At 48.5% G+C, this 12,153-nt stretch overlaps 1 protein-coding gene across 2 annotated transcripts; it reads right to left on the bottom strand.

Annotated features, from left to right (window-relative positions):
- Nucleotides 1–10,350, bottom strand: SMNDC1 (survival motor neuron domain containing 1). Of its 2 annotated transcripts, none has more exons than XM_083149844.1 (6): nucleotides 10,209–10,350; nucleotides 7,953–8,072; nucleotides 6,887–7,029; nucleotides 4,205–4,366; nucleotides 2,830–2,983; nucleotides 1–1,627 (listed from the first exon to the last, which is right to left on the bottom strand). In XM_083149844.1, exons 2-6 carry the CDS (start codon nucleotides 8,070–8,072, stop codon nucleotides 1,490–1,492), a joined length of 717 nt encoding a protein of 238 aa, XP_083005970.1. In that variant the 5' UTR covers nucleotides 10,209–10,350; the 3' UTR covers nucleotides 1–1,489. The 2 variants fall into 2 exon arrangements, with proteins under 2 accessions (XP_083005970.1, XP_083005971.1); XM_083149845.1 differs by having other exon boundaries at nucleotides 10,182–10,331.
- Between the last annotated feature and the right edge of the window lie 1,803 nt (nucleotides 10,351–12,153).

Here is a 12,153-nt window from a genome sequence, read left to right as displayed (position 1 = left end):
TGTACACAGAAATTCACCTTTATTGCACAATGTTACAAAATAGATGACTTTTGTAGGCCCTGATGTACACAGGTGTGTTTGTGGCTTTTAAAATATTTTATTTAGTAAAAAGATACATACAAAACTGAAAATCACACTTGTTATACAAAAGTCACCATCCAGCATTATTGTAGTTCACCTGCATGTTGCAGATGTCGAACTTAGCCGCACCCCCCCCCCCCCCCCCCCCTCCTCTGCATGGCGTTCTCCAACACAAGGCAGGAAGTTCTGCCTTCCATACCCTGCAGATGTTGGTTTTTCCCAGTGAGCGTGATAAATAAGGGATGGTTTTGTACAATAAGAGCCATATGGTGTGCAGATCTGGGCTGGAGGGGGGGGGGGAGGCTAGCGGTATGGGAAAAACACTACTGGATAGGATAGTTCAAAACCAAAATGAGACAACGACCCCTCAGATCTGGAGTCAGTCATTGTGCAAGGGGAAAGCTTGCCGTATTTGTACAAGCTATCAGGCTGTACAGGCCTCCTATTTACACATGAACGGAGGACAGGCCTGTCTCTGCCTGTGGACTGGGACATCACATAATCCACTACACATATATACAGAAACGTTATCTACAAAACGCCGGGATACCCGTCATCTTCTGAAAAAACAATTCCAGGTTTAAAATGACGGCTCAGTCCGAGCAATAGGTATCCCCAAAAAAATAGATTATTTGTGGACATTAAACTTCTTCCCCGTGAATTCCAGGAGGGGACCCCGGAACCTCCTGTGTGTTTGTACATCATGCTAATGGGGGTTGCTGCGCAGATTGTGCTGCAGGACATGAGGGCATTTTCTGATGCACTTCCAGGCCAAATAAAATAAAAACTACTTTCTAGGACATAAAAGACCAAGCATCAATGACTCTACATAAGAGTCCACCAAATCTGCTTAATTACTTAACTCTCTCTAAGAAAAAAAAACAAAGTCACTTGAGAAATGACAAGCGTCAGACCCCGCCGCACCTTCCCAAGGCAATTCTGTAAAAGTCTGTTTGTTTTTAACCTACTCCATCATCGGACTTCTTAAAGTGGGAATGTCACTGAGGAGTCAAAGTAGAGATTGGCTGATCACTGGCTCTGTTCACTAAACAGCTATAACTATGCTGGAATATTAGAGGCATGAGGTGCTATGTGCCTCAGTTGTGTCACTAGGTCCTAATATATATAGGCCTCCCACTGCATGCAGGTGATGGATAGGTGTTATACAGCCTCAAACTACACACAGGGCTCTGCGTGGGCGTGGCACAAAACCCGCCCCCTAGTATCCAGCATCCTCATGCATGGGGGCGTAGCACAGAACCCGCCCCCTAGTATCCAGCATCCTCACGCAGTCACGCCAAGTAATGATCACAGAGCCGAGCTTATTCCTCATAGGACAACAAATAATTTAGTTTTAGAAAAATAGAACAATAAAAAGGTAATGCCGGGTTGGGGGATCTGATGCGTGTTACTGCGGCATCAGATGCCGCACGTTATATTTGGAAGTGTCTTGGTACTGCGTCATCGGTTTATCCGCAATGCCGCAAGTGCCCACTCCGACCTTGCCGGTGACGCTCTCAGGGGAAGCAAAAATACTTCTCTTCACCTACCAAAAAAAAACAATAAAAAGAAAAAAAACAAGATTAATACAACAATAAACTTGCATGTAGTGCATAGGCATTAACCTATTCACATATAATAAGGGCAATAACAGTTTAACAGGTCTAAGATATTAGTACCACAATGAAAAGGTCGATGCAAATAAAAAGTCGACATGAGGTTGAAATAAATAAAACTCATGTCAACCTTTTCACATGTTGACCATTTAACCATTTCGACCATTTGCAGTTCACCCAGGCAGACACTGACACCCTATCTTCCAGGTACCATCTAACAACCAGCATCTTAATCACCGTCTAAGCATTTACCACAGAAAGCGCTTTGCCTTTGCAGATACTGGAGACAGTTACCATGTGCAGGGACGGTGTAATGGTTAGCATTACTGCCTCACAGATCGGTTCCCACCATGGCCTTAACTGTGCAGAGTTTGTATAGTCTCCCTGTGCTTGTGTGGGTTTCCTCCGGGTACTCCGGTTTCCTCCCACAACTAACACTATACTGGTAGGTTAATTGGCTTCCAACAAATGAACCCTAAAATGTGTGTGTGCGCGTGTACATGTGGTACGGAATATAGATTGTAAGCTCCACTGGGGCAGGGACTGATGTGAATGTTCAACTATTCTCTGTACAGCGCTGCAGATTATGTGTGCGCTATATAAATAACTGGTAATAATAAATAAATGTGCTCATAAATCACATATAATACAAATCAGTTAATGGGGTTACTCACAAGGAAAAATACCCTTCACACCTGTTAGCTCAGATTCTCTATGTACATTCGCAATAAATATAATTTACCCAGTAACGAGTTCTGGAATAACATCCTTTTGCTACTAATCTGGTGCAGGATATTGATTACATCGTATAATGCATCATTTAGGGAATATATACACACTGTTGTGCTGTGGACGCTCAATGTTACATCAACGGAACAAGATTTAAAGCATTATAAACATGTTGGCTTAATAAGTTTGAATGTAATGCTGAAGTTCTAATGCCGACAGTTGCAGTGATTTATATATGACCGCTATGTAAACATTGCCCTGATGATATAACGCTGCTGACAGCATTAAGACTGGCAACCTAACCACTTTGTGAATTTAGCAGGAACGTATTGAGGGCCACATTGATAAGGAACACTGATAACACAGGAGAGTACTCTAACACAGGTACGTGAGGAGAGCGTACCTGTCCTTTCTTGTTTTTAGAATACGCCTTGTTATTGAATGACTGCCACTTTGATTTCTGGTCTTCACGCTCCTGCTCCAGTTCCTTTATCCTCTGCGCCTTCTTCAGCGCCTTCTTCTTCTTGTACTCCCTCTGGTGCGCAATCATTTCTTTCCTGAAACAAACAGTCTCGTCAGTGTCACGGAATTGGCAGCGGCGCGCCAGACTTGGTGCATATAACTAGAATGTATCAAACTACAGGTCACTAGCCCCACACTATCTGTGACAATCCCAATTACCAAAGGGAAACATATAATGAGAAAAAGGAACAAGTCAACGACAAGATATGCAAACAATCTGCACAGGAGGCAGCACACAATTATAAACCTTTTCTTCAAAAGGACCAACTCTCCTAGTTATAAACTGACTGGACAGCTCCCAGGTTTGAGGGTTCAGTTACAGACAGACACAGAACAGCTCCCGGGTTTGAGGATTTAGTTTTGGACAGGACAGCTGCTGGGTTTGATAGACTGTTCTGTCCGCAACTAAACCGTCAAACCCGGGAGCTGCTCTGTGTCTGTCTGTAACTGAATCCTCAGACTGGGAGCCGTTCTGTCCGCAACTAAACCGAGGTTTCAGTTACAGCCAGACACAGAACAGCTCCCGGGTCTGAGGGTTCAGTTACAGCCAGACACAGAACAGCTCCCGGGTCTGAGGGTTCAGTTACAGACAGACACAGAACAGCTCCCGGGTCTGAGGGTTCAGTTACAGACAGACACAGAACAGCTCCCGGGTCTGAGGGTTCAGTTACAGACAGACACAGAACAGCTCCCGGGTCTGAGGGTTCAGTTACAGACAGACACAGAACAGCTCCCGGGTCTGAGGGTTCAGTTACAGACAGACACAGAACAGCTCCCGGGTCTGAGGGTTCAGTTACAGACAGACACAGAACAGCTCCCGGGTCTGAGGGTTCAGTTACAGACAGACACAGAACAGCTCCCGGGTCTGAGGGTTCAGTTACAGACAGACACAGAACAGCTCCCGGGTCTGAGGGTTCAGTTACAGACAGACACAGAACAGCTCCCGGGTCTGAGGGTTCAGTTACAGACAGACACAGAACAGCTCCCGGGTCTGAGGGTTCAGTTACAGACAGACACAGAACAGCTCCCGGGTCTGAGGGTTCAGTTACAGACAGACACAGAACAGCTCCCGGGTCTGAGGGTTCAGTTACAGACAGACACAGAACAGCTCCCGGGTCTGAGGGTTCAGTTACAGACACAGAACAGCTCCCGGGTTTGAGGGTTCAGTTACAGACAGACACAGAACAGCTCCCGGGTTTGAGGGTTCAGTTACAGACAGAACAGCTCCCGGTCTGAGGGTTCGGGGAGATACTCACTTAGACATAGGGAGACTGCTGCTGTCCTCCTTGGCTTTCCCTCCCTCCTCCAATGGCTTCAGGTTCATCAGCGATATGACTTCTGCGTTTCCATAACCCAAGAAGGTGATGGCCGCTGTCCCGTTCTCCTCATCGATCTCTTCGATCTCGGCCTCGTACCACCTGTAAAGAGATTGTGGCTGTAAGCATGTGAGTAATGGTCTGGAACAATAGGTGACTAATAGCATACAGTGCAATCAGTCGGCTACAATACCGGAGCAAGAACCCCATATGTAAGGTAGAACCCAGTCATGTCTGGAGGGGTCTGTGCCTCTATCACCAGTGTGAATGTGTCAGATGAGTCGGGTTCAAACATTTACATTTCATACTACTTTCATTTCTGGGACATGTAGTGCTAAATTCCAATATACTGGATAACTTACCAAAGAGGAAGAAGACTGACATGTATTGCTATGGTCACACACATAGTGCTGTATCAGATAGAAACAGGACAGGATGGTTCTAGGTGTGGAGTCAGGAGACTGGCAAGATGTATAGTGTGGAGCAGAGAAGGGAAAGGGAGGGGGGGGGGGATATCATATATTGTATATCAGGGGTATTACCAAGGACCAGGAGAATGAAGGGAAGTATTAGAACACAAGGACATGCACGCACACTAGCGAGACATGATAGAGACGGTCACATATATATCAGGGGTATTACCAGGTACAGCAGGGAGACATTGCTCACAGAGAGAGTAGTAGTAGAACATGAGGACATGCACTGACACTGGGGAAAATGGAGATTCAGGGGAAATCTGAGTGAAATGACCTCACAGAAAGGGTAGTTGTCAAGGGGAATAGCCTCCCATCAGAGGTGGTAGAGACTAATGCTGTGTGTGCACGGTACAATTTGACATTCAATGTGGACTATATAGTCAAAATCGAATCGGGATCACATAGACATCTTATGGAGATAGAACATGGTTTTTAAGCTTTCTCTCCCAATTCGATGCCGATGCGCGCTCTTGTTCAGCTGAAATCTAAAGGCCAAATAGACAATGCGGGAATGACTATGTAGTGCAAATTGAATGTAGATAGTATGAATTGTATGTAAATAGTACAGAGTAAGCAAAGATTGCATAGCACTCGGATTTTAGGTCTAATCGCAAAGGAATCTCACCGTGTGTACACGCCATTAGAGTAGAACATTTTAAACATGCATGTGATACATATAAGGATATCCTTACACAGAAATAAGGATCAAATAGGGTTGAGATAAAAATATAGTTCAAAAAGGGGCAGACTAGATAAGCCGATCGGTTCGGATCTGCCATCACATTCTATGTTTCAGGCTGGTCTCCCATATGGCCAATACTAAACTGCTCTGCAATGTTACATGTAAAACCTGAGTTAAGGGCAATTATGTGTTAAGGGAAAACAAGACTCATACAGACTACATGTAATAATACACTGCGCATCACTTCTTAGCGCGGGAGGCAGATTAATGTTTACAGCCTACAGGTGTCACTATCTCCAGACTTGCCTCAAGGTTGGAAGCGGACAAATCCCTCAGTACATATAGCACAACAGGCCAACCTGTGGCTCTCCAGATGTTGTGAAACTACAAATCCCAGCATGCCTTGCCACAGTTTTAACACTCCCTTATAGCAAACTGTGGCAAGGCATGCTGGGATTTGTAGTTTCACAACATCTGGAGAGCCACAGGTTGGCCAGGCATGAGAAGTGCTACAGGGACATTCTAAGGGGCTGCTTATATGGCCAACAAAAGGTACAGTATTAATGCCAAGTCTTCAGCGTTAGGATCAAAGGTGCCGATTCAAGCCTGATCGCAGGGCTGCAACTTTTTGCAGTCCGGCGATTAGTTAGCCCCCACCCTGCCACAGGGAGACCCCAGCCATGGGCACAGCTGTGAATGCCATCATAAGCCAAGACTTACTAGGTGCTGCGATAGCCGCGGGGAGATCAGGGCCGCTGCTGACGTCAACCCAACGTCAGGGTTATGCCTGCATATGTCAGCGACCTACAAACGCCCACCACTTGTCGCTTATCTTGCAAACGGCCAGCCACTGCCGGCTTCGTTCGCAGGGGGACCTCGCGAATATGCTCAAAGTACTGTGTGCTGATGTCCGATAATCGGCAGGGACATATCTGCATCCCTGCGATCCATGTCTGAATCGTCCCCAAAAAGAAATAAGGCGTAACTCTGCACCTGGACAGACTGTGCTGCATTGGAAGGCAAGCAAACACAATGATGATGTTTGCATGCAGGGTAAATACCTTGTGCTTTTACATGCAGTCCATAAATGTTGGGCAGCTTTATACTGACATTGCACTTTAGATTTGAATCTGGACTCGCCCCTTCCAAATCTAACCTTCTACGCAGCATATAACTGCCCCACTCGGTGCAGCATGATGTTACCTAGGTGTTGGTTTGCTTCAGCCCAGAGTTAGTAAGTGCTCCCTACGGATATCAGCCACAATTAGTGCCGTGTGTACATAAGCTCCCCTGCCTTTGCCTTGAGGGCACTGTGCTGAAAGCAGGGCACACCTTCAGCTGGCACCGGCCTGTAGCCGACTGTAAACGTGGCTCATAGCGCAGAAATAGCAGCGACTCCCCCCTCTTACCGTCTCACTGAACCGTGTCATAGCAAATGCACAGAGATTGCCGCTTTCCACTTACTGTCCATCGTCATTCCAAACAGACATACAGCGCTCCCCCACTTTCCAGGAATGGCTGCCCCCAGCGGTAGAGACGTCATCGGAACTGTCGGGGGTTTCGGAAGGTTGTGACGACAGAAGGTCTTTAGTTAATTCGATGACTTCCTGAGAATAAAAGGAGACGGGTCATTTAAATATATCAGACATGGCCTAGCACAGGTGCCAGAAGCCCCACAGCAGAGAGTGACGTTCCAGGCAGGATAGAAGAACTGCATGATCATAGCTGCTGAGAGAGTGGTGATACAGACAGGGCAGGATGAGAACTAAGGGCGGAGGGCCCTGCCAGCAGGTGCTTATAACACAGGCATGGTGGGATAGCTGTAAAGCTGGGTACACATATGTACAATTTCATTTTTCTTGCGACCGTTCGATCGACCGAATACACGACCGTTCTGCGCGTACACATATGTACAATTTTACTTGCGACGTCCGATGTACTCCCGTCCAAACAATCGCAAGAAGAAGTATATGAGAGACCCTGTAACCCTTTGCCTGCTGTTTTAACTAAAGTGTGTTTAATGCCTCACTGCCCAACACTTTAGAGGCATCACTTTAAGACATTAATTAATGTTGAAGTTTTAATAGTGTGTTATGGTGCCCTGCAAAGAGCTTCCAGCACACTCTATTAAAACTTCAACATTGATTTTATGTCTTAAAGTGATGCCTCTAAAGTGTTGGGCAGTGAGGCATTAAACACACATTAGTTAAAACAGCAGGCAAAGGGTTACAGGGTCTCTCATAATGCAGCATACCACCGTGCTTTGTCAAACTGTCAAGCATATCGATCGAACATGCGTACACACTTCACTTTTGTTCAGATATGGAGCCGTCCTGTCGGATGAAATATTAAGCAGCAAAGAACCTTCGACCGACCGACCGTGGACGGCCAAGAGCGTTTTTGGCCGTTTATCGATCGCACAGCAGCAATTGGGACAGCGTACACACCTATACAATCGAACGGCCGTTTGCCCCCAGATTGGAAGAACGGCCCGACGATTGTATATATGTGTACCTAGCTTAACACTCACCTGTAAGTCTTTCTTCAGCTTCAGTAAGTCGTCATTCTCTCCATTGGCTGTCAGCGCTGATTCCACCTGCTGGAGTTGGGCTTTGTAGCCGGCTAGCTGTTTTGCCAGATCTTCAGCCATCTGTACACATAAGCAGCAGCCAAATGAGAAGGTTTAGTGACTTACACTTATTACATCACCATGGCTAAACGTTCGGGATAGAGGGAGCTATAGTGTACAGCAAGAACTTATCATATAATTAAAGCGCAGATTCTGGAGATCTATGGACACCGCAAGTGATTGGGGACTGACTACTAACAGGAAAAGACCTTGCTTCCCACCGTGTGTATGTGGATTTATGTCTCATTATAACTGTATTCGGTCTGCTCTGTCTAGTAATGCTGCAAAACCTCTCAGAGAGCGGAACAGACGCCTGCATGAGCCAAACATATAGTGATGAGGATTCCTACCACTTAAGGCCCATACACACTGAGCGATCTTCAGCTGAAAGCAGCTCAGTTTTGCCGTTTGAGCTGCTTTTAGTTGCGCTTAGATGTGCTTAAGTTGCTCAGTGTGTATGCATCTTAACGCTGTATGGTGTGGGGTTATAAGACTATACAGAAGGGAACACTTCTGTACCCTTATGGAACACTTCTGTACTCCGACCCCATGCCTGTTTACATCCTGCTATCTAACCATCACCCACTTGCTTGCACCTCTTGTAATGGTAGAGACTAGTTCCCATGCAGTATAGGTTACAGGATGTGACGTTCAGTGAGGGCGGAAGTTGTTAGATGCCCTCACAACGTTTTTTAATTTATGTGTAATTCATGTAGGTGTCGGTTATTTTGTTTTATTTTTGCACCATTGTACCCTCGCGGGCTCGCTACGCTCGCACGCTTCGGGCACGGTGGCTCGCGTCGCTCGCCACAGATTTATATTCCCCCTCCAGGTATACGTGGACCCAGGGCATGATGGGAAAATGACCAAAACTGCATGGGATCTAGACACTACCCTCTTTGTAATCTGTCTCCCCTTCCTACTAGATTGTAAGCTCCTCCGAGCAGGGCCCTCTTCCCTCCTGTTGCCAAAGCCCACTTCTCTTCACATGTCACTCACAGCTCTCCTATACTCCAACCCTCAGTGACCATCTTCGTCCGCATACTCATCTCCATCATTGGCATCAAGCCTCTAGTTGTATGTTGATTGAGTCCTCACTACTTACATTTAAGCTGTAATGTGTTTTGATCTGTGGCGCTCTTTATTTGTACTGTATTTTTGTAATTTATTTAATGTTATGCCAAGCTTTGTCTCCCTGTACTGTTCCTTTGTACGGTGCTGCGAAACACTTGTGGCGCCTTATAAATAAAATTATAATAATAATAATAATAACACTGCTGGGGGGGAGCCGGGTTTATACAGTCACATTATAAGGTTATATAGATGGAAACCAACATATGGGGGTATAGGGCTGCACGGCAGTATGGGGAGATACAGTATACATGGGTACGGGGCAGTACAGTGGGCATGGTGTACAGGGGACCCGGGCACCTTGTAACGTTATATGCGGATATGGGCTGGAAGGGGAGGGGATTGTAGGTAGGGGCACCTCACACAGGGGACCCGGGCACCTTGTAACGTTATATGCGGACATGGGCTGGAAGGGGGGGGGGGGAATTGTAGGTAGGGGCACCTCACACAGGTGGGGGGGGGGGATTGTAGGTAGGGGCACCTCACACAGGGGACCCGGGCACCTCACACAGGGGACCCGGGCACCTTGTAACGTTATTTGCGGATATGGGCTGGAAGGGGGGGGGGGGGGGGGGAGGGATTGTAGGTAGGGGCACCTCACACAGGGGACCCGGGCACCTTGTAACGTTATTTGCGGACATGGGCTGGAAGGGGGGGGGGGGGATTGTAGGTAGGGGCACCTCACACAGGGGGGGGGGGGGGATTGTAGGTAGGGGCACCTCACACAGGGGACCCGGGCACCTTGTAACGTTATACGTGGATACGGGGGGCATGTTGTGTAGGGGTATGCGGGGCACCTTACACATGGGGTAAACATAAAAGTCCCCTGCAGGGACCGGACAGCCCACCTCCCACAGATACTCGGGACACGGTTACGGCCTGTGCTGGAGGAATCTCCGGAAACTAGGCCTCAGGCCGCGCTCCGACCTCCCATCAGGTTCCCCCCACACCATCCCCATGTGTCCTCCCCGGGCAATGGCCCACTCTACCCGGGCTCACCGTCTCCGCGATCCCTGCCTCGCTCACCTCACTTCACGCGGGGTCCCGGCGGCGGCGGCGGCCTGCTCTCGCGAGACTTCCTCCTTCTCCGCCTGCTCTCGCGATACCGAGGGGCGGGGTTCCAGAGGAAGCGTCGCGGTGACGTCACTCGTGTGGTCGTTATGGTGACTGGGGGGAATGGCCGGGGTAACGCGATTGGTCACGTGGTCCAAACTACAATATAATATTTACACAGCCTCCCTTGGAAGTTGGAACTAGCGGCTGCCGCCCTTGCTGCGGGGTACACGAGAGCGGGATAATAGGCCCACACGTCTGCGTACACATACCCTCCAACATGACCCATTCCATTAGGTACACAATGCTCTGTTCCTGGACCTCCCTCTTAATGAATGGTTACTATTATGGTTACCTTCAACTAGTAATTGATGAGAAGGCTTCTTCAACACAGTTGATGACAGTCATGCCCTTTTACACTGCTGTAAAAAACCCGGGTCAGCGGCGGTATAAATGGGTCAAGCCCAGCGCCGGCGCCACCACTAGGCAGTTCTAGGCATTTGCCTGGGGCACCGACCACTGGAGGGCGGGACTTTGTAGCCTGGACCCCTGTGGAGTCAGGTGAGCGTTGCCCGCAACCCCTGTCCCCTAACCACCACCCCTCCTCTACACTCGCTGTAACAATGTCCATGTTCTGTTTCCTGGCTGCCCATCCAGTGCCACGCTGTGGGGAGGAGGGGGGAATGTCGGGAGAAGCTGCCCAGTGCCGCATCCCCCCTCCCCCCGTGGATCATGGGAAACGGCGCCTGCATGAAAACCCGGCACATATTTACATCAATGGGGGGAATCTTAACCTGCGGACTGCAGCATCTGCAGGTTGGACGGGGGCCACGCACAGCCTCCGCTGCTGTCTGCAGACAGCAGCGGAGGCAGGGAGGAGAATGGATGCCTGTGTGCGGCATCCATTCACCTCCCGGACAAGGGCAGCTCGCAGCTTACCTTGGTGCTGGGCTTGCCCCCAGCGCAGCGTTCGGCGTTCCCAGTGCTTGGAGATTATGTAATCTCCAAACGCCATTGGGGACCGCTTCTGCCGGGGAGGGGGTGCGTGCAGGAGGGGCAGCCACTGGTGTAGAAGAAACCAAGCGCCGGGTCGCACCCGGGTTGAAGCTGGGTCCAAAAACCTGGGTGAGACCTGGCGTTTTGGTGTAAATGGGGTATAAGAGGGAAGTCCAGGAGCAGGGAAATGTGTACCTAATGGAATGGGTCATGTTGGGAGGTATGCATACCTCCCAACATTGCCTGTGCTGGAAGAGGGACATCACACGCATGGTCTAGCGGCAAGGAAGCGTGGTCTATACTCGTGGTCTATACTCCATGCCCCCTTATTGCCACTGTGGGGGCCTGGCCAGCGGCTCTGTGAGCTGCTAGCTATGCCCCCAGCCGCTCTGGATGCCGGAATAGACGCTGTGCGGGTGATGGGGACTTCCAACTGCCCCCGCCCAAAAAACTGGGACGTTCCCATGAAGAGCTATGCATCTGTTGTCGCTATTTGCCTGTACCGTGATGTCTATGATGGAGAATCAGGGATGCTTCAATTGATTGAGGATCTAGGAAGACTTGGGTAAAAAACACTGAAAAAATGTCCGCCGCTGCCATTTTCAAATGATCTGTGCACAACATTTTATTAGGGGGTTTACCACTGGTGGGGTGTGTCTATCACCACCTACTGGGCGTGTCTATAACTGCCTACTGGGCATCAAGTAACAACAACAACAAAGGTGTCTCACATACAGCGCTCTGTGTATAACCTTATAGTAAATAAAGATATCACCATTTGTTTTTCCTTTAAATGGAGGTCTCAAATCTGCAGGCTTTAAGTGAACCTGAAATGATAACCACCCAATCTCACAGATTTTGTGAGGGGGTGAAATGAGGAGAAATATAGTGCAGATTATCCTTGATTTTAAAGGGAGTTTAA

This window comes from Crinia signifera, chromosome 6 (genome assembly GCF_055691185.1).
Source record: "Crinia signifera chromosome 6, ASM5569118v1, whole genome shotgun sequence".
NCBI classification, from domain to species: Eukaryota; Metazoa; Chordata; class Amphibia; order Anura; family Myobatrachidae; genus Crinia; species Crinia signifera.
The sequence above is the reverse complement of the archived record's forward strand: the minus strand, read 5'-3'. Positions and strand labels throughout refer to the sequence as shown.